The following is a 23217-nucleotide window of genomic DNA, read 5'->3' on the forward strand; positions in this document are numbered from 1 at the left end:
GCAGAGCATTTAGAAAACTGTGGCATGATCAGACAGAGTCAGCATGGACTTATGAAGGGGAAATCATGCTTGACAAATCTGGAATTCTATAAAGATGTAACTAGTGGAGTTGACAAGGGGGAGCCAGTTGATGTGGTCTATTCGGACTTTCAGAAAGCATTTGACAAAGTCCTGCACAAGAGATTATTGCGCAAGATTAAAATGTATGGCATTGGGGGAGGTGTATTGAGATGGATCAAAAACTGGTTGGCAGAGAGGCAACAAGGAGTAGGAATTCATGAGTCCTTTTCAAATTGGCTGGTGGTAACTAGTCGGGTGTCACAAGGGTCAGTGCTGGGACCCCACCTATTCACAACATTTATTAATGATTTGGATGAGTGTATAAAATATAACATCTTCAAGTTTGCAGATGCTACCAAGTTGGGTGGGAGATGGAATTGTGACAGCAATGCACAGATTCTTCAGCATAATCTGGACAAATTTGGTCAGTGGGCAAATCAATGGCAAATGTGTATAATTTGGATAAATGTGAGGTTATTCACTTTAGCAGCAAAAACAATAAGGCAGATTACTATCTGAATGGCTGTAAATTGGGAGAGAAGAGTGTGCAGCAGGACTTGGGTGTCCTTGTGCACCACTTTCTGAAGGTAAGCATGCAGGTGCAGCAGGTGGTACAGACCTCGAATAGTATGTTGGCCTTCATTGCAAGGGATTTTGAGTACAGGAGCAGGCATGTGTTGTTGCAGTGAGGGCATTAATGGGGCCACACCTAGAATATTGTGTGCAGTTTTGGTTTCCTTTTCCAGGGAGGATCGTTTTGCTCTTGAAGGCGTGCAGCTAAGATTTACCAGGCTGATTCCAGGGATGGCACCACTGGCATATGCAGAGATACTGAGTATGTTAGGTTTGTTTTGCTGGAGCTGAGACGAATGAGAGGGGGGAATTTCATAGAGACTTATAACATTCTAACAGGACTAGATAAGGTAGATGCAGGGAGGATGTTCCTGATGGTGGGTGCATTCAGAACCAGGGGTCACAGTCAGTGTAGACCATTTAGGCTGGAGATGAGATATTTGTTCACCCAAAGAGTGCTGAGCCTATTGAATTCATTACCACAAGAAATAATTGATGCTGAAACATTGTATTCAAAAGGCAGTCAGATGTAGTGCTTGAAGCAAATGGAATCAAAGGTTATGTGGAGAAAGCAGGATTAAGCTACTGAGTTGTGACAATCAGCTATGATCTGGATGAATTTGGAGCAGGCTGGAAGGGTGAATGGTCACCACCTGCTCCTACTTTCTATGTTTCTATGAAGCTGTTCTCCCTGTTACATCCCCAAATATGCGAGGTGATGTTGAACAATCTTCTCTATGAAGGTGCTATGAATTATGTTCGACCTCGGCCATATTTGTTTCAGTTCAGCATTTAGACATCAGGGTGTTTCGTTGTTATCTCTCAGGTTATAATCTGGAAGAATAAATTGGACATCCATTTGATTTTTCAGGACTTTTGTTAATTCTGTGTAATGTAATTTACTTTAATCTGCTATTTTCAGTTATTTTTTTTAAAAAGGATGGCCTTATTGTTTTCATAAATGGCCTTGGTTTGAGCCATATATAATTGTAGTATTTTAAACTCTACACTCAGTTTGTTCATCAACATAGGGCGTGGACTGATGCTTTTTGCATCTGCAAATCTATTCGTTCACTCCCCGCTCACTGCAACAATGTTTATCTACCACATGGCACCATTATTTTTGACTTTCCGCTGCTTCAGCCTAATATCACTACCATAATATAATGGGACCAGTTTCCAGTCCCACGTAATAGTGGGTCCATGTGCAAAGCAATATTGTTTTGGGTCTGTGTAATCCACTGATTTATAAGTACCTTTCTCCCATCTTTAAATGAAAGTTTCCACGATGTCCATGACTGAAAGGTCTTGGTACTTCTACATAGCAGTATCAGTGAGATATAATTTGTAGCTCTTTTGGGTTTAAAAATCAATGCATTTGCTTTCCACTGTTTGTTAATCATCATTTTTTGGCATTTATTATTTATTTCTAAATCTTATTCACCAGACACTGCATAAAGGTGTACTTTACTTGTCTCTTGCAAATTTCTTCCACCAGATAATCGAGAGCTGTTTTGTTGAAAGAACAGTAATATCTAAAATAGATTCCACTGTACCACTTGTTAAAATACAATAAACTTTCATTTAAAAAGCAAATAGAAGTAATTTGTCTCAAAGCTGACTGTTTAATGGAATAGTTTGGCAGCATTGATTTTTTTTAAAAATGAATTATGTTAAGCACAAAATCGCGTAAGCTAGGCTATCCTACTGACACAATTGAGCATGGTTTTTTCACTTGTAACTTCCCTGCGTAGTAATTTCTTGATCTTAGCTAAGACCCTCTGAAGCTGTTCCTGATAAAGAACTTCTGTTCTTAACACTAATGGAAGGACCATGGGCAAGATGGAAATGGAGTGCCACAGAACCAGCTGGAGGTTATGAATTGTAGTTTTAAAAAAGAAATTTGATCTTGGTACAGGAATTACCCCTAACTAGATGCAGAGCTCCTATTGATTTGAATTGCTTTGTTTTGCAGGGTGAAATTCGAGCCACAGCTTTCACTGACCAGGTGGATAAGTACTTCCCACTTATTGAAGTGAATAAGGTAAAAAGCCCGTCTTGTTCTCGGACTACTACACTTAATACATTGTGTTCATACGTCCCAAGATGTTTTATGTCCTAGTCTGCAGAATACTCAGATTTGTGCACTTGCTTCCAAAGTGAAGGCACCTTTGGAAGGTAGATGCTTGTACATTCAATGATCTTGTTGTATTACAATGATGTCTAGCTTTATTTAAGATGGAGCTTAAAATATGTCTCTGAGAACCATTCATATAAAGGAAAATAGCTTTGTTATTGTGGAGTTGATTTTATCTTGCAACTATAAAATCTGCGTCAACATTGAGATGCATTGTAAATCTACAGTCTTGGTCTTACTAATTTTCAAAGTGTCAGAGAACATATGTGATAGAATGCATCTCATTCTATTTACAGTCAGAATGAGGGTCCACTCACCGCTATGTTGATTTGGAATCCAGCAGCACAGATGAATTCATTGACTTTCTTGGGAGAGGTTAAAGATTTCTCTCTAAGAAAAGATATTGTGTCCCCTCCCCTGTGGGTACTACTTTGTCTGAATGTGACATGAGCATGAATAGGGGAATGGAATGTTGACTTTTAAAAACAAAGTTTGATTGTAGCTCAAGTTTTTTAAATGTATCTCTGCCAGCTTTGGAGACTTCATTCAAATTAAAGATCTTGGTTTTATGTACACTTGCATTATAATTCTAGTTGCATGTATTAAGCATTTGTATTATAGACTCAAGACCACATTTCAGATGAAAACTGCTTTTGTAAACTTTCAATGTTGTAATTGCACCACCTTCCCAATTAAAATGCTGCAGTTGCAACAATGACAAGAGGATTTGAAGAATGACTGACTGGTTTTCGTGGATACTGTTTTAATAGGACATACAAAACCATATTGGAAATGTTAAAATCATGTATGACATCATAATGACTTATGCGTCCCAGTCCAATTGTCCTGTAACCTGGCTTAATCTGGAATTGCCATGAGAGATTGACTCGCTCACATTCTTGTTCCTTAAAATTACCGGTTAAAGTTTTGACAGAAGTTGAGACTTTCATGAAGGAGTAAAATTAATACGCATACAATAGTTTTTCAAAATTATGAAAGATTTTGAGGATCGAAGCAGGAAATGCTTTCCAATTGTAGCTGAAGGTTACTTGGATCAGAAGTCTGAAGGAGGTGGTTGCTATTGAGTCAGAGATCAGAGTTTAAAAGGAAACTCATTTAGTATGTTAAAATGAAGACTATAAGCTATTTTCGTCCCTCGTTCATTGTACATTCATAGATGTTACTGAGATTGTGGAACTTGAGCTTGTGCCTCCTGAATAATTTGTCTAGATCCCTTAATTATAGTTTTGGATGAGAATCAGGCATCTGCCTATTTGGTGAGATTTGTCATTGGATCAAGAATGATTCATTCAACACCTCAAGCCTGTTAAGTAGACCAGGAAGGATGTCTTCATTGACCTGTGGTGCTTCCTTTTTGGCCAGAGTCATGTGGAGATTGGAAGGAGATGCAAAAGTTACTCCCGAAAAAAATGCAAGAAGTTACACCTGAAACAACTTGCAAGAATAGTTGTAGTAAACTTGTGCATTTGGCTGTTGAGTTGCTTTATGACTGATATGCAACTGTTTATTTTGTTGTTAAGTTTAGGATGACCAGATATTGTGAGTATGAGCTATAGGGAGAGGCTGGACAGATGGGGCTCTTTTCCCTCGAGCGTAGGAGGCTGAGGGATGACCTTTATAGAGGTTTCTAAAATCATGAGGGGCATGGGATAGGATAAATAGACAAGGTCTGTTCCCCACTGTAGGGGAGTCCAAAACTAGACGGCATAGGTTTAAGGTGAGAGGGGAAAGATTTAAAAGGGACCTGATGGGCAACTTTTTCACGCAGAGGGTGGTGTGTATATGGAATGAGCTGCCCGAGGAAGTGGTGGAGGCTGGTATAATTACAGATTTAAAAGGCATCAGGATTGGTGCATGAATAGGGAGGGTTTAGAGGGATATGGTCCAAATGCTGGCATATAGGACTAGGTTTATTTGGGGTATCTGGTCAGCATGGACTAATTGCACCAAAGGATCTGTTTCTGTGTGGTAGAACTCTGACTCTGACTCTATTTGATATAGGGTGAAAGAAAAGTTGTAAATTATTCTTAATTGTTTAAAGCAGTTAGGTTAAATGCTTCTGCTTTCTAATTTCAGGTATATTATGTGTCAAAAGGAACATTGAAGACTGCCAATAAGCAGTATACATCTGTGAAGAATGATTATGAGATGACTTTTACTAATGAGACCACTGTGATCCCTTGTGATGACTCGGATGATTTGCCAACGGTCCAATTTGAGTTTGTGCCCATAGATCAGCTGGAAAATAAGAACAAGGATACGATGCTTGGTGAGAGACTTTTATCGGGATGGTTCAATATAGTCCAAATTTAGTAACACATGGTGCTGCTCATGATCACTGGTGTTTTTCGGATGCCGCATCCTGCTGTCTGCTAGTACAACCTAGTATTGAAGTGGTATATGGTAATTTTTCTACAGGTCAAAGTTCAAATAAGTCCTAGCCAAGGCCTGCTGTGCTGTTGGATGAGATTGCACTGGCCCTTGACTTGAGCTTCATTTCATGCCAGGACCTCCGATTCCCTGAGTAATCCAAAAATGTATCAATCTTTGCCTTGGCTGTATTCAACAGCCGAATGTTTACTTTAGAAAGTCTCTGCTTCAATTTTGACTTGAAGTTGGAACAAGAGCTTTCGACCCACATTGATCCTGGGCCACTAAGTGATGTTTATTTCATCTGTTAGACTATTTTGATGCTATATTCTGTATAATTTCTCACGGTCACTTTTTAAATGGCTCTTTCCAGATGTAATTGGAGTGTGTAAGTCATTTGAAGATGTCAGTAAGATAACAGTGAAGTCAAACAATCGAGAAGTATCTAAGAGGAACGTTAGTCTGTTGGATATGAGTGGAAAAATTGTCACTGCTACGCTGTGGGGTGAGGATGTAAGCATCTTTCTTCAGAATTTTTTTGGATCAAATTAATCAATTGTTTTCAATACTTGAAATTGACTGAATTTTCTTGCAGCAGTGGTTATTATCTGAATTGTGATCACAATGGGTAGTCCTGTGTAGTATCTTTGGAAAGGAAGCAATCAACACTCGTCATATGATTATGATCTACACCAGTATGGCACATTATTTCAAAATATAGTTGTAGCAGTGAAGTTAGAACTGATAGTTTTTGCATTCTTACGTTTTTCCCTACCTTGGGCTTTTCACAATTCAGTGAAATTAATTCTTGGAAATGAATTCAGACTGTCATCCAGCTTGTACTCCTATAAAAGTTGAACTTCTGAGACTAAGTTTTTAGCTTAGATATAGGGGTTGACTTTTACATAAGTAACACTTCTGGAGAGTTTGAAATCTGCACCTTCTTATTGCCCTGCTATTGCAGTAGCCATATCGGATAGTGTTCTGTCACTCCATCTCCAAAAGAAGTGTGAGCAGAGTGGAAAGCCTTTAATGGTTGCTAATCTTCAGAAATTGGTTTCTGTAAATATAAGATCAATTAATTAAATCTGTCATATTCATCAGAGACATTAAGACGTATTCAGGATAAAAGAATCCCACAAATATTCATCTTCTATGCTAAGGAGTGCGTTGGATATCCCATGACTGTCATCTCTATTTTAGTTCTGTATGAGAAATCTACAGTGAACTGTATAATGGAGTTGCTATCCTTGAGGTTCCAATGCTGTTCCCTTGGTGAACATCTCTGATCGTCCAGTCGTTCCACTTTTTTCAAATGCGGTCCTTGAAGCACTCGTTTAGTGAGATATGGTTGGCCACACAATGAATCACTTCAACAAAGTCAAGATGTGATCCGAACCCATATCAAATGACAGTGGTTTTGCTTTCTTTGACCAGGTCAGAAGCATTGAACTTTACTTAGCCATGTTTGTCAGGCCACTTTCATCCTTACAACCATTCTTTATCATGATTGTGATTGATTTTCCTGTTTTCGGAGGCTTTTTCTCTTGATTGTCACTGTTGGCTTGAGCTTTGTTATGTTGAACATACATGATTGTCTCTCTAAATCTACAATTTGTGATCACTAGACAATAGGTGCAGGAGTAGGCCATTCAGCCCTTTGAGCAAGCACCACCATTCATTATGATCAAAAGCTGATGATCCACAATCAGTATTCTGTTCCTGCCTTATCCCCATAACCCTTGATTCCACTATCTGTAAGAGCTCTATCCATCTCTTTCTTGAAAGCATCCAGAGACTTGGCCTCCACTGCCTTCTGGGGCAGAGCATTCCATATATCCACCACTCTCTGGGTGAAGAAGTTTTTCCTCAGCTCTGTTCTAAATGGCCTCCCCCTTATTTTTAAACTGTGTCCTCTGGTTCTGGACTCACCCAACAGCGGAAACATGCTTCCTGTCTCCAGAGTGTCCAATCCTTTAATTATCTTATACAGCTCAATCAGATCCCCTCTCATCCTTCTAAACTCAAGTTATACAAGCCCAGTCGCTCCAATCTTCCAACATATGATAGTCCCGTCATACTGGGAATTAACCTCATGAACCTACGCTGCACTCCTTCAAAAGCGAGAATGTCCTTCCTCAAATTTGGAGACCAAAACTGCACACTTTTCTCCAGGTGCGGTCTCACCAGGGCCCTGCACAGCTGCAGAAGGACCTCTTTGCTTCTATACGCAATTCTTCTTGTTATGAAGGCCAACATACCATTAGCTTTCTTCGCTGCCTGCTGTACCTGCATGCTTGCTTTCATTGACTGATGTACAAGAACACCTAGATCTCATTGTACTTCCCCTTTACCTAACTTGACTCGAATGAGATAGTAATTTGCCTTCCTGTTCTTGTCACCAAAGTGGATAACCTCACATTTATCCACATTAAACTGCATCTGCCATGCATCCGTCCACTCACCTAGCCTGTCCAAGTCACCCTGTATTCTCATAACATCCTCCTCACATTTCACGTTGCCACCTGGCTTTGTGTCATCAGCAAATTTGCTAATATTACTTTTAATGCCTTCATCTATATCATTAATGTATATTGCAAACAGCTGTGGTCCCAGCACCAAATCTTGCGGTACCCCACTGGTCACTGCCTGCCATTCTGAAAGGGACCTGTTTATCACTACTCTTTGCTTCCTGTCAGCCAGCCAATTTTCAATCCAAATCAGTAATTTTCCCCCAATACCATGTGCCCTAATTTTGCTCACTAAGTTCCTATGTGGGACATTATCAAAGGCTTTCTGAAAGTCCAGGTACACTACATCCACTGGCTCTCCCTTGTCCATCCTCAAAAAATTCCAAAAGATTAGTCAAGCACGATTTCCCCTTCGTAAATCCACGCTGACTCTGACCTATCCTGTTACTGCTATCCAATGAGTTGTAATTTCATCTTTTATAATTCACTCCAGCATCTTTCCCACCACTGACGTCAGGCTAACTGGTCTATAATTCCCTATTTTCTCTCTCCCTCCTTTCTTGAAAAGTGGGACAACATTAGCCACCCTCCAATCCGCAGAAACTGATCCTGAATTTATAGAACATTGCAAAATGATTACTAATGCGTCCACGATTTCTAGAGCCACCTCCTTAAGTACCCTGGGATGCAGACCATCAGGTCCCGGGGACTTATCTGCCTTCAGACCTAACAGTCTGTCCAACATCATTTCCTGCCTAATATAAATTCCCTTCAGTTAATCCATTACCCTAGGTCCTTCAGCCACTATCACATCTGGGAGATTGTTTGCGTCTTCCCTAGTGAAGACAGATCCAAAGTACCTATTCAACTCTTCTGCCATTTCCTTGTTCCCCATAATAAATTCACCCTTTTCTGCCTTTAAGGGCCCAATTTTAGTCTTAACCATTTTGTTCTCTTTTCACATACCTAAAAAAGCTTTTACTATCCTATATATTTTTGGCTAGTTTGCCTTCGTCTTCTGTTGCTCTTTAAAAGTTTCCCAGCCTTCCGCCTTCCCGCTCATCTTTGCTATGTTATATTTCTTCTCTTTTATCTTTATACAGTCCTTAACTTCCCTCGTCAGCCACGGCTGCCCCTGCCTCCCCTTAGGATCTTTTCTTCCTCTTTGGAATGAACTGATCCTGCACCTTCTGCATTACATCCAGAAATACCTACCATAGGGTGGCACGGTGGCTCAGTGGTTGGCACTGCAGCCTCACAGCGCCAGGGACCCAGGTTCAATTCCAGCCTCTGGTGACTGTCTGTGTGGAGTTTGCACATTCTCTCCGTGTGTGCGTGGGTTTCCTCCGGGTGCTCCGGTTTCCTCCCACAGTCCAAAGATGTGCAGGGTAGGTGGATTGGCCATGCTAAATTGCCTGCAGTGTTCAGGGGTGTGTGGGTTTTGGGGGCATGGGTCTGGGTGGGATGCTTCAAAGGGCGGTGTGGACTTGTTGGGCTGAAGGGCCTGTTTCCACACTGTAGGGAATCTAATCATTGTTGTTCAACTGCCATCCCTGCTAGGGTATTGTACCATTGAACTTTGGCCAACTCCTCCCTCATAGCTCCATAGTTCCCTTTCTTCAACTGCATTACTGACAATTCCAATTCTCCCTTCTCCCTCTCAAATTGCAGATTAAAACTTATCTTTCACTCTAACTTTACAATGAGTGGCTAGCAAAATTCATGGGCATTTCATTCATATTTCCAGTAGATACAGAATATTCCGTATCTATTGTCCATGTTTAATTACAAACTGTTGCAACAGGTTTATTGGGTTTCAAGTTCTAGTGGGAGATGCTGTGAAACGTTGGTTTTGCGATGCAGTACAAAATTGTTTTTAATTCAGACAAATATTCAGATATTTCCTCAACCGATTTTCTTTGTATTTTGCAACTTTGTCTTTCTTCTGCTTGCTTATTTTTAACATCTGCCTAAGCTGTGTAGGTAGTACCCTCCAATCTCTTGATGTTCTTCTCTATTCGCCACAAAATTTTGTCTGGACTATAATGTTGACACTAATCCTTCATACCCTGTTGCCGCATTAGTGAGATTTGCCGGAGTGCCCCACAGACCATAATGATGATAACTTCGATATCGTGTGTTGGCCTGCTGAAAGGGCAGCTACCTACGGTGGTGTGCTATTGTTCCGTTAAGTGCGTTTGCACTTAAGCACCTTTTGACTTTAGCAACAAGTGATGGCAAGTATGAACTGTTTGGATGTTTTGGCCAAACATCTGGTGTCAACTTTGGAAGAAATTGACCATTAATTATATACTGTATATAACTTGCTTGGGTGCTCGTGAAAGGAACAGAGGCCGACATTTTGGGTAGTGTCTCTCATCTTGGAGATATTGTCAGGCAGAATTTCATGTAATTGGAATTTTTCATCCCTTTTGAAATAGATGAATGCAAAACCAGTTGACAATTACTGCAATAACCTGAAGCTTTAATGCTGGTGCATACTATTCACGTACAAGTAAGCAGGGCTTCAGAATGGATAATGGAAAATTAAAATTTTGATATTTAATTTGCAATAAAGTCTGCATGTAAGCGTAAGCTGATTGAGCAGTTAAGTGGCATCTGCAATAGAAAAAGATAAAAACTGTGTAAGAATAGGGAAGGGAAGTACTTACGCGCAGAGGTGTTTTTTTTAAATCACAAGTAATGCTCCGCCTGATTTGCCCTTTGGAGCCATTGAGACACAGCCATATTGCTGAGAGTCTAGAGTCATTTGGTAAGGTCAGCAGATGTCTGACTTTAAGGTACATTAGTGAATCACATGGGTTTTTACCACACTTGGTATTTTCATTGTTACCATCAATGCTTGATTTTTAATAGATTAAATTTAAATACCCAGGCTGTAAACTTAAGTGTCTGAGAAACAAAACCAGTAATGTTGCCACTTTGCCGTGGTCTCCTGATTTTGTTTCTGGAACCATAGTATCAATGCAACAACACCAAGATGACAAAGTAATTTTGTGTTTGTTACTTGCTAAAATGTAGTTTACAACGTCTTATAAAACATACACTTCTTCAGATGCTGTTTGGTGTAAGGTTGGTTTACTTGCATTTTACCATGATGCAGAATTACAATTGTGAAAATTGTGAACATCATGGAGGGGCTTAATAGAGACCCTTAAGGGTATTTTGGTCTGTATGGCGATGAATTATTTATGTTGATCAGAGGTTATAATGATGGCACTAATTTAAACATACTCTGTTGTGAACATTAGAAAATAAATTGAATAGTTTCTTCCCCAAACTGATGAAGCTGTGCTCAGCATTTTAGTTTTGAGTAATAGATAATAGCATAGAAATAGGTATATTAAAGGGTGTCCATAAAAGTGAGGAGGGGGGTCATGTGAAGAGATGCTAGATATCTCTTTCTGTTGTATCAATTTTGACTTCTAGGTGGACTTACATAGCTAGTTTGTGATTTCTGGCTTGTACTTCTATCAGAGGCATACAATAGAGCATTTGGAAAATGATGTTCTAATCAAGCGGAGTCAGCATGGTCTCCTGAAAGACACATTGTGTCTGACTAATTTATTAAGGATTTTTGAGGAAGTCTTAACTAGAGTTAGTAGAGGGGAATCAGTAGATGATGTTTGACAAGGTACTTCTCAGAACATAAAAGCCCCTGGTGTTAGAGCTAATATATTGGCATGGACAGAGAATTGGCTCACGGGCAGGAAATGGTCATTGGGGATAAGGTTCCTTTTTCTGGTTGGCGACCTGTAGCCATTGGGGTTCCACAAGGATCAGAACTAGGACCACAACTGTTTACAATATATATTAATGACTTGGAGGAAGGAAGTGAATGTACAGTGGCCAGATTTGCGACAAAAATAATGAGTGGAAAGGCAGGTTGTGAGATGGATGAAAATTGTTTACTGAGAGATATTTCATAGGTTAAGTAAGTGGGCAAAAAGTTGGCAAATAAAATATAATGTGGGAAAATGTGAAATTGTTTATTTTGGAAGGGAGAACAAAAGATTACAGTATTTAAATAGAGAAAATCTGCAAAAAGCTGCAAAGGGACTTGGGAGTACTTGTGCACAAAACACCCAAAAGCTAGCACATAGGGTGCAGCAGGTAATCAGGAAGGCTAATGGAATGATGGCCTTTATTTCAACAGGGTTGGAGTCTGAGAGTAGGGAAGTCTTACTGCAACTGTACAAGGTGCTGGTGAGACCTCATCTGGAGTACTGTGTGCAGTTTTGCTCCCCCTTACTCAAGGAAAGATATCATTCATTGGAACCAGTTCAGAGAAATTCCACTATGATGATCCCCTGGTGTGGAGGGATTGACTTATGAGCAAAGGTTAAACAGGTGGCACTCTACTCACTGGAGTTTAGAAGAATGGGGAGTTATATCTTATTGAAACATGCCAGATTCTTAAGGGGCTTGACAGGGTAATCATTGAGAGGATACTTGCTTTCGTAAGAGAGTCTTGGTCAAGGGGGCATAGTCTCAGAATAAAGGATTGCTGGTTTAAGACTGAGATGAGGAATTTCTTCTGAAGGTTGAGACTCTGTATTTTTAAAGCTGAGACAGATTTTTGATCAATAGGGGAAGCAAACGTAACAGGGAAAGAGCAGGGAAGTGGGTGTAAGGAATGTTGGATCAGCCACGATCCCGTTGAATGGCAGATCAGGCTTGAGGGGCTGAACAGCCTACTCCTGTTTCAATTTCTTATGGCCTTGTGGACAGTCAAAGTGGTGACCTTGGGGAAGAGGAGCAATGAGTGCTAGAAGTTGGATGAGTTAGTGAGTCTGAATCTCTTTATAAAATTAACTTAAATTATAAATTAACTGAAATTTACCACTTATATTCTCAAATCCCTTAAGCAAAGTTTATAAGGCATCCACTAGAAGAGTGATCTTTACCTTATTTTAGTTTCAGAAGCATATAAATATTAGGCATCAGTGTCGCTTTGTATTGTGTTGACATTTGGATGAATAAGGGAATTAGGGGAAGGAGTTGCCCCTTTAGCTCTTGCTTTTTCTTACTCTTCACTCCTAAGGATTTGGTTCATCATTATTGAGGAAGGATGCTAGCTGTTTGCTAACTTTGGTAATTGATTAAGGTTTGTTTATTTCTAAAAATCAAAACATAGACATTTTCCTGGTTGCAAATGGATTCCATACTTGAGTCTGTTTGCTAGTTGATTTGATTGCAAGTTGAAACATAGCGCAGGACACTCAAGTAGCTGTTTGTAAACATAACAAGTGTTTGTATGACGGAACTTGAAAATTACACCCCTGTAAAGGATCTCATTTGTAAGTACAAGCGTTCAAAATTCAGACTTTTGTAAATCGCAGATGCCCTGTAGTACAGGAGTTTTGAAGTATCGTTAATAAAGCATGAAATAAAATTGAGTAAAATAATGATAGTTAAAACGTTTCAAAGGTGGCAGACTGATGTCTCATGATTGCAATATGTGGGAACTCCTCAATGCCACTGTAATCCAGGATAAACAGGACTGCAGGGGGTGTTCGCAGCTGAGGCTAAGTTTGAGCTGAGACAGCACTACAAGCATTTCAGTACCTCAGGGAGAGGGAAGGTTGACAGTGTGTTTTGTGTGAAGTTTGGTCAGACCCCTTCAAGTTGGGATACTTTGATTTGATTAGGTAGCAGGAACAAGAAAGTTTGACTTTAAGTGAGGCTGGTAATGAGAGCCAGAAGGCAGGACCCTCTTCGTCATGATTGTCCGGTGAATCTGAAAATCTTTGAGTTTGTTTGTTTGGATGAGAATGAGGCATACGAGGTGGGTGGGCTAACTGACCTTGGCACTTTGGTATGGGAATCCATTCCAGTGGGGGAAATCAAAATGGAATGTCAATGTAGTAGAGGACAGCATAGGTGAGGGCTGAACATTGTTCTCCTCACTAAACAGTGAGGGTGCTCCATTTTGTCTGCTTGGTGCCAGGATTTGAGAACACCTGCTCAAGGGAATGGACCTTGGAATGGGAGGAGGAGGATCGCCAATCATTGTGATCCACATAGGTACCAGCAACAGAGACCAAGGATGAGATTTTCACGTTCAGTATGAGATGCTGGATATCAAATTTAAGAAGCAGAACCTCGAGTGTAATCTCTATTATTAACTGACCGTTGTGAAAATCAGCACAGGGCAAATAAGATGAGTGAACTGAACCTGTTGCTCAAAAATTTGGGGGAAGTGGGTTCGGGATCGTGGGACATTAACACCAGTACTGGGACATTCTCAATATACCTTTCTGGATGGTCTACATTTGAACAGTGGTGAGGCTGGTGTTCTGGCAAGCTGAGTGTCTGGGGAATTGGAGGATTTTGATTTAAATAACGGAGGCAAGAGTTCAAGTTCAGGAAGGTTTGGTAAATCATGCAGTTGAGACTGAGTGAAAGTATGTAAAAAAACTAAATGTAAGAGGCAAGAATAGTGTGTAAAAATCTGAGTACATTGAATAAGGCGAAAGGTTGTAAAATTAAATGAGTCTAAACTCTATATCTGAATACACTTCATTTGAAGCAAAGCAGATAAACTAAGAATACAAATAGAAATAGCAAGTATCATCTGATTGCCAACACAATAGTTGTAAGATGACCTGTCTTAGGAATTCGAATATTTAAGGGTTCGCAACATTTCAGGAGGACAAGAAGCTGTGAAAAGGTGGAAGGATGATTTTGGTCGCAATAGTATTAGTTCAATAGAAAGGAATGATCTGTGTTCAGGAAAGCAGGATGTAGAAAGTGGTTGGTTAGAGATTAGGAATGTTAAATGCAAGAAATCTCTTGTGGGGAAAAGCCCACATTGTAGTGTACAAATCCATTAATAGTAATCACATGGTAATGCAGTATATAAATGGGCAAGAAAAAGAGTTTGTCAGAAATGTGCAGTGCTAATGATGTACATTAATTTACACACAGACTAAAAAAAATGGATAAATAAGCAAATGTACAATGAGAAGTGAATAGAAACTGTCCTGAAAGCATTCTTGGTACAAAGCATTCTGGAACCAACCAGAGAGGAGGCTGCACTGCTCTTTTGTGCAATGAGATAGGGTTACTTAATGCTGTCATAGTGAAGGTGCCCTTATTGGTAACATAAAAACATAAGAACTAGGAGTAGGCCATCTGGTCCCTCGAGCCTGCCCCGCCATTTAATAAGATCATGGCTGATCTTTTTGAGCCTCAACTCCACTTACCCGTCTTCTCTCCATAATCCTTATTTCCTTTACTGTTCAAAAATATATGTAGCTTTGCCTTTAAAAACATTTGTGAGGTAGCTTCAACCAGTTCATTGGGCAGGAAATTACACAGATTCACAGCCCTTTTGGATGAAGAAATTCCTCCTAACCTCAGTCCGACATCTGCGCCCCTTTATTTTGAGGCGATGCCTTCTAGTCTGAGTTCCAACTGCTTTTGGAAACAACCTGCCTGCCTCCACTTTATCTATTCCTGTCATAATCTTGTGTTTCTATAAGATCTCCCTGCATAATCATAATATAATTGAATTTTACATTCAGTTTGAGGGAGAGAAGAATGGTTCTCTTTGGTTAATGCATAGGCCAAAAGAGATGCAACAGCAGTCTTCGAAAATGTTTCAGAATACACAGAATACGTTCCAATATGAAAGAGAGCATTCCAAGTAGAGTACCCAACATAAGTTAAAGATTGTGTCAGGCTTAGATGAAAAGCATAAAATTGCATAAAGATGCATGGTAGATTAGATTGGACAGAATATAAACCACAGCAAATGACTGAAAAAAAAAAGGAAAATTTGAGTATGAGAGTCAGTTAGAAATTAGAAGCTAGTAATTAGAGCTAGCTAGAAATATGAAAACGGTCGAAGTTTTCTATGGATATTTGCAAAAAAAGGGTTTAAATGAGCTTTAGTCCTATAAAAAGTGAGTATGGGGAATTAATAATGGAAAATAAGGAGATGGCTTATTGAAAAGGCACTTTGCGTTAATCTCCATTGAAGATGATAAAAGTGACATTCCAGAAATAGCTGAAAATCAGGAAATGAAAGGCAAGGAGGATCTCAAGAAAATTGTCATCACCAGGGCAATAGTACTGAGCAAATTGTTGAAGCTGCTGGCTGACAGGATTGGACTTTGTTCTAGACTCTTAAGTGGCTGTTTGAGATGGTTGATGCATTGGGTTTAATTTTCCAAATTTCACTAGATTCGGGATGGTTCCATTAAACGGAAAAAAAGCACATGTAAAACATTTTTGGCATGGACTATTTTCTAAATGGTGAGAAAATTCGCAAAGCAGAAGTACAAAGGGATCAGGGAGTCCAGGATTCCCTAAAGGTTAACTTGCAGGTAGAGTCCGTAATTAAGAAGGCGAATGTAATGTTGTCGTTTATCTAAGAGGGTTGGAATATAAAAACAGCGATGAGCTTCTGAGGCTTTATAAAGCTCTAGTTAAGCCCCATTTAGAATACAGTGTCCAATTTTGGGCCCCACACCTCAGGAAGGGCATACTAGCCCTGGAGCGTGTCCAGAGGAGATTCACACAGATGATCCCTGGAACGGTAGGTTTAACGTATGATGAACGGCTAAGGATCCTGGGATTATACTCATTAGAGTTTAGAAGGCTGAGGGGAAATCTAATAGAAATTTACAAGATAATGTATGGTTTAAAAGGGGTGGACGCTAGGAAGTTGTTTCCGTTAGGCAGGGAGACTAGGACCCGTGGGCACAGCCTTAAAATTAGAGGGGGTAAATTTAAAACTGAAATGAGACGACATTTCTTCAGCCAGAGTGTGGTGGGCTTGTGGAATTCATTGCCACAGAGTGCAGTGGAGGCCGGGATGTTGGATGCCTTCAAGGCAGAGGTCGACAAATTCTTGATCTCCGAGGGAATCAAGGCTTACAGGGAGAGTGCAGGGAAGTGGAGTTGAAATGCCCAGCAGCCATGATTTAAATGGCGGAGTGAACTTGATGGGCCGAATGGCCTTACTTCCACTCCTATGTCTTATGGTCTTATTTAAATCGAAAAAAGGCGGTGCAGAAGAGACATGTGAAAGCTACAAGCCAGTTAGCTTAATGCCTACAAGAGGGAAACTGTTAGAAGCTATTATTAAATATGTTATAGCAAGGCATTGGGGGGAAAAAAAATTAAGCAACTAGATAGAGGCAGCATGGCTTTTATTGTGAAGTAGAAATCTTGTTGAGTCAATTTATTGGCGTTCTTTGAACAAATTGTGCTATTGTGTATTTAGATTTCTAGAAGGCATTCAGTAGACCACATTAAAGGTTATTGTGAAAAATAAAAGTTTGTGGTGTCGATTTGTAGCATTGGCTTTAACAGTCCAAAGATGTGCAGGATAGGTGGATCGGCCATGCTAAATTGTCCGAAGTGTTCAGGGGTGTGTGGGTTATAGGGGGATGGGTTGGGGTGGGACGCTTCAAGGGGCGGTGGACTTTTTGGGCTGAAGGGCCTGTTTCCACACTGTAGGGAGTCTAATCTAATTTAAAATTGGCTGGCGAACAAAATGCTGGGCAAGTTACTTATTTTCTGGCTGAAAAATTGTACTAAGTGGTCTGCCACAGGGATCAGCGTTGACGCCTCAACTTTTTATATTTTATGCAAATGACTTGGATGAAGAGACCAAAGGTAATGTTGTTAAATATGCACATGACACAAGGATAGATAGGAAAGTAAGTTGTCACGAGGACATGGGACACTACAAAGGTATCATAGTTAATGAATAGACAAAGATCTGACAAATGGAGCATGATGTTGGGAAAATGTAACATTCCCCCTTTTGGCAGGAAAAATATAACATGTTTTCTAAATGGTGAGAGATTGCAAAGCTGAGACTTTTTTAGCACTTGCAAAAGAACAGACATTTTTTAATCCATTCATGGAATCTGGACTTCACTGTCTGGGCCAGCATTTATTGCCCATCCCTAGTTTACAGTAAAAATAGTGGTGAGCTGCTCTTTTGAACTACTGCTATCCGTTTGGAGAAAGTATATCCACAGTGCTTTTAGGGAGAGAGTTCCAGGGTCTGCAATATACAGACACAGCAAGTAAAGGGGAACTCGTAATGTTATCCTTTTACTTTTTCATTGTTTCGGTTCTCGTGAGACAACATCTCGTGTGTGTGTGTGTGTGTGGTGTCAGTCATCTTATTTAAACAAGGATGTAAATGCATTGGAAACCGTTCATAAAAGGATTGAGATGATGGGTTGTCTTCTGAGGATAGGTTGGACAGTCTAGGCTTTTATCCACTGAAATTTAGAGTAAGAGGTGATTTGATTGAAATATAAGAGATTCTGAAGGGTCTTAGGATGAATGTGGAAATTAATGTTGTAGGGGAATCTCAAACTGGATATCAGTGTTTAAAAAGAAGGGATTGCCTATTTAAAACAGTAACTTTTTTTTCAAAGGATCAAAAGGATTTGCGATGTCTGTCTGCAAAATGTGGTAAAAATAATCTTTTGATGATTTAACACTGGTAGGTAGATACTTGATGACCACGGGGATGAGCAGAGGTTATTAGTTAGGTGGGAATGTGAAGTTGTCAGATCAGTCATGATCTTATTGAGCAGGCTCAAGTGGCCTGCTCCTGCTCTAACCGTAAGTGTTAGTATGCAAATTCTCATCAAAGCTTTCTTCAGCCTTGTCATCACTGGTGCCTGTGTTAATGCCACCAGTGGCAGAAGTCATAAAACAGGTGATTGCCTGTCTCTTTTCTGGGCCAGACAATACTGAACCAATTACTTCAAATGGTCTTCAGTTAGATTTGGTTCCAACTTTTTTTTCTTTTGTTTCCAGGCTGAGAAGTTTGATGGATCACAGCAGCCGGTGGTGGCTATTAAAGGAGCCCGACTTTCAGATTTTGGTGGCCGATCCCTATCTGTTTTGTCGTCCAGCACGATATTGGTTAACCCAGATATTCCAGAGGCTTTTAAGCTGAGGGCATGGTGAGCTATGATTTTGATTTTTGTCGTCCTCTGCAGAAACTGCAAGTTTACTGTTTGAATCGTAAATATGCTGAACGTGCCCGTACACCTATACCTGCACCAACGGTGTCGGTGCAGAGCAATTCTGTCGGCATGAATGCTGTATTTCTAATACAAAACTACTTCTCATAGATGCTGTGATGAATGTGGTTGTCAGAGCTGTAATGAGGCAGTAGATGTACGTAACTCACTTAGCCATAGGAAAATGCAAAATTAATTTGTAATCCCAAACTTGTTGAGGTAGGATGGCAGCAATATAAGCCAATCATCTGCTTATTTTTCTGCACTATGTATAAACTTAAGCTGCTTTGATACTGCAGGTGAAGCCACCTTGTACGTTTAGCTATGAGCGTGTCAGTTGTATTGATTTTAACAACTTCACTGTTTAAAGTGACAGCAGCATCATGAAGATATTGAATGTTTTCCTGCAATACAAGGTCAATTGTTAAGGTTTGAGGCCTGTTCTATTGGCCTCTGTCTTCATCCAGAGAGTTTCATAAGTCAAATGTAGAGAGTCCATAGTCTCAGGATTAGAGCCAATCATTTAGGATAGAGATGAGAAATTTCTTGACATCCCAAGGTTGAGAGTCTTTTGGTTTCCCTACACCGAGAGCTGGTCAGTATTTGAATGTGCTTAAGGCAAGTTTTTTTCTCCCAGAGAATCAAGGCATAAAGCAGAGGAAAATGGTTTTGAGTCTGGCAATCAACCATGATTGTATTAATAACAGGATGGACTTGACGCGCCACATGGTCTACTTGCATTTATGTTTTGTTTTTGAGAGTGCTGAGAATCGAGGTTTGAGATGTACGTAAGTGCATATTTCTGAAATTGATCTCTTTCTATAGAAAGAATGGTGCGGGAAAGAATTTTCAAATCAATCATAGATTATACACAAATCTGTTTTGTACTTCACCTTGGGAACTTGTGGCTTTAAGCAGTGAGTGAGGAGAAATTGATTTGAATCTTCTGAAATTCTCTTTTAGTTTAGATGCATGTTAATTCACAGCAGACCCATTTGTCTTGTCAGTAAGTCTAAGGAAATGTTTCCAATTGACAGTTGGCGTAAACAGTGAAGATCTTCCTTGTAGTTTTATAGGATTCCCAGCCGTAATACAGCTTGCAGATACGCTGTGCGAGCTGGGTTTTTTCCCATTGTATGCAATGGTAAAGTACGAAAACAATTTTTCAGTTGGTAAAATATATGTGTTCAATTGATGTAGATATGGAAACAAAATACTGTGCACATAGAAACTTTAATAAAATTGTTACTATCTTTGGAAATTCTTCTTAATGGAACATTAGAGCCAGAAAATTTAACATCTGGATGACTCTAATGTCAACCCTTTGTATTCTTATCAAAATATAGTTTTTGATGGTGTGAAGCATAACTATCAACAATTAGCACCAAGCTAATTTCCCTGTAAAGGTTTGTTTTTGTTGCCTTTATTCTAGAATTAAATAAACTATAGAATGAAAATTATTTGAGATATATCAAACATTAATGGAATTCAGAATTTTAAGCAATATCTCATTCCACATGTCTTGATTTTATTTCTGTTGTTTGTATGCTAATAAAGGGTGGTTGTAGCTTTGACTTCCTGCTTAGTGCCCTCAGATCAGGAACAACAACAACACAATCCAGGGCAAAAACTCAATGCTTTGATCCAGAAAAGCATGAAACATTCTTTTGAATGAACACTGCTAACTACGTTCTATTTGTTTCTCACATCAGCTAGCTTTTATCCCCTTAGTGAAGATTGATGGTGAGATGAGGGCAGTTTGGTCTCAGGAATGGAGTTGAGCCAACTGAACTCCTTTTGCTCCGTCTGGCTCGACTTTGCATTTTCTTCCCCAGATTAAACCAGGACATTTTGTTTTGTGACGGAATGTGTAGTTTGCTTAGCAATGTATTCGATTCAAATGTGCAAAGTCATTTTTGTTGTGAAGTCCAACTAGAATATATGCTTATGGTTTGTTTCGGATTATCTTCATCCTAAGCACATGTCTTCCCAAACCCAGACCTGAACATTTTTAGATCAAAACATGAATGAGTTCATTTTTTCGGCGTTATGCTTTTCACTTAAAACTTTTCTTCTTACTGTCTCCATAGGAAATTCTTTCCTTCCCTAGTCTGTGCTGATAGTAACCAATGAAACAGAATAATGCATTTGGTTTGAATATAACTGGTTTGGGGAGGTGTAAATGCATAGTATTGGTGTTGTTATCGCTGTTTGATGCGCTTCTTGAAGATATGGAGGCTGAATTAGGCACCTCAGTGAAACTGTTGAAGTTCAGTGGGCAGTGTATCGTCACTGCTGGCTTAAGTAAGTAGATCTGTGGAACCATGCACTAGTAAAATGACATTGCATTCAGATGAAAGTGGACAAAATTGCGGGAGGGGGAGAAGCAAGTTTGTTTTCACTCATGGATGCCACAACTCCTTGGAGAATCAGGTATTCCAATTCAATATGTCAAGTGCTTGGCCTTCAAGTCTGTAAAGAAAAATGATAGATCGCCTGAATTGAAATGAGCCTTGCGAGCTTGTGTCGTGGAGTTTTAGACCATGCAAAAGAGGCCTTTTGGTTAATCATATCTCTGCCAGTCATCAAGCACCCATCTACTTTTAGCCCTGCTTTACAGTATTTAGCCTGTAGCTTTATGCTATGTTATTTGAAGTGTTCATCGTAATACTACTACTGTGCTACGGTGGTGCCCGCCTCTACCACCTTTCAGGCAGTGAGTTCCAGCTTCTAACCATCCTCTGGCTGAAAAGAAAACGCTCCCTCTAATTGACTATTCGAAGGAGGAGAAAAGTTTCTTCCTATTTATGCCCCCCACTCATCATTTTGTATACCAAGAAGGCAACTCACCACCAACTTCTCGAGGGCAACTAGGGACAGGCAATAAATATTAGCCAGCCAGCAATATCCATGTCTCTCAAATGAATTTAAAAACACTTCAACACACACTGCCGCGCCACTTTTTTTCCCTTTTCTTTCTTTCTTTCTGTCCACTTTTTCTCACCACTGCCCAACTTGCTTCAAAGAAACAATGCCAGGCTATGTAGTCCTTTCACAGCTGAAACACTCCAGGCCTAGCAACATCCTAATGAATCTCCTCTACTTCATGTGATCTGATCATATCATTCACCTCTAATTTCAGGTTACTTGCCAATGGAGCTGGTGAAATCACAGATAACAAAGTGCGTAGCTGGATGAACACAGCAGACCAAGCAGCATCTCAGGACCACAAAAGCTTTTGCGCCCCTGAGATGCTGCTTGGCCTGCTGTGTTCCTCCAGCTACACACTTTGTTACCTTGGATTCTCAAGCATCTGCAGTTCCCATTATCTCTAAGCCTGAAATTACAGTTGCTTTTCTTTTTAAAAACCCACAATGTGACTACTGATCTGGACTGTGAAAGCATGTTCACATGCAAGATTCTGAGGAGGCTTGACAGAGTAAATGTTTCCATGAGTGGGAAATTGCAAACCAGGGACATTGTTACACAATAAGGGAGCACTCATTTAAAACGGAGAAGCAAAGAAATTTCTTCTCCTAGAGAGTAGTGAATGTGTGGTATTCTCCACCCCAGAGTTGTGGAAGGTAGATCACAAGCATTTTAAGAGAAGGTGGATAGATTTTAAAATATTGGGGAGTTGAGGGCTGTGCTGAACTAGCATGAAGGAGGATATGAGGCCTGGGACAGACTAGCCTTGATCTTACAGCGTCGAGGCCCAAAACGTCAACTTTTGTGCTCCTAAGATGCTGCTTAGCCTGCTGTGTACATCCAGCTCCACACTTTTTTATCTTGATCTTACCCCTTCTGTTGTTTCTCATACTCTTACCTTGACCATTATTTAATTTCATTTCTGGCGTTTGTAGACATTTCTGTGTCCTTCATGTCCACAGTTGGTCTAATTGTTGGAATGCTCTTTTACGTTCTCCGCCTCCGATCCCTCTCACCTGTGTTTATTCTTGACCATCAACTGTATCTTATCCTTTTCCATGGCCCTTTGTTTGCTTTGTCATTGATGTGTCATGTCCAGCATTTGCCCAAGACCAGAATTCTCTCAGTTGGCTTTGGGAAAATTCTTGCTGTGAAAGTTTGTGTACAATGTTATGTTACTTACCACACAGGTTTGATACAGATGGCCAAGCGATGGAAGGGACATCAATTTCAGAAGTAAAGGGTAGTTCATTTGGTGGAGGAAACACAAACTGGAAGATGTTGCTTGAAGTTAAAAATGAGAACTTAGGTCATGGAGATAAGGTGAGTTTAAATTGTCATCTGATTTTCGTCATGGGACCCAGCTGGCCGCCTCATCATATTAAGTTTGTATAGCCAATGTCTGTAGTTTGTTTGGTCCGCTTAATGATTTTATGCTGAGAATTTATCTTGGGATTTCAGATGAATTGTAAATGCATTCTAACAAACCTATTGTTCCACTTTTCCTTTTCCTTCACTTTTTTTGGTTTCTTTCCTCCTGAATGTTTGCCTTGCATGTGGGAGCCTCAACTGAGTTTTGAAAGCTATTTACTCAAGTTTTGATGTCATTTTGGATTACCTTTAGCTGATA

At 39.9% G+C, this 23217-nt stretch overlaps 1 protein-coding gene across 1 annotated transcript in view; it reads left to right on the plus strand.

The window, feature by feature from the left end:
• The window catches only part of rpa1 (replication protein A1), a 71176-nt gene that overhangs the window by 33180 nt on the left and 14779 nt on the right, over positions 1 to 23217 (plus strand). Inside the window, exons 9-13 of the mRNA XM_048557352.2 lie at positions 2609 to 2677; positions 4868 to 5060; positions 5535 to 5674; positions 18451 to 18599; positions 22778 to 22910. Coding sequence (XP_048413309.1) covers positions 2609 to 2677; positions 4868 to 5060; positions 5535 to 5674; positions 18451 to 18599; positions 22778 to 22910 — 684 coding nt within the window. The remainder of the gene's footprint in view (positions 1 to 2608; positions 2678 to 4867; positions 5061 to 5534; positions 5675 to 18450; positions 18600 to 22777; positions 22911 to 23217) is intronic.

This window comes from Stegostoma tigrinum, chromosome 27, assembly GCF_030684315.1.
Source record: "Stegostoma tigrinum isolate sSteTig4 chromosome 27, sSteTig4.hap1, whole genome shotgun sequence".
Classification (NCBI taxonomy): domain Eukaryota; kingdom Metazoa; phylum Chordata; class Chondrichthyes; order Orectolobiformes; family Stegostomatidae; genus Stegostoma; species Stegostoma tigrinum.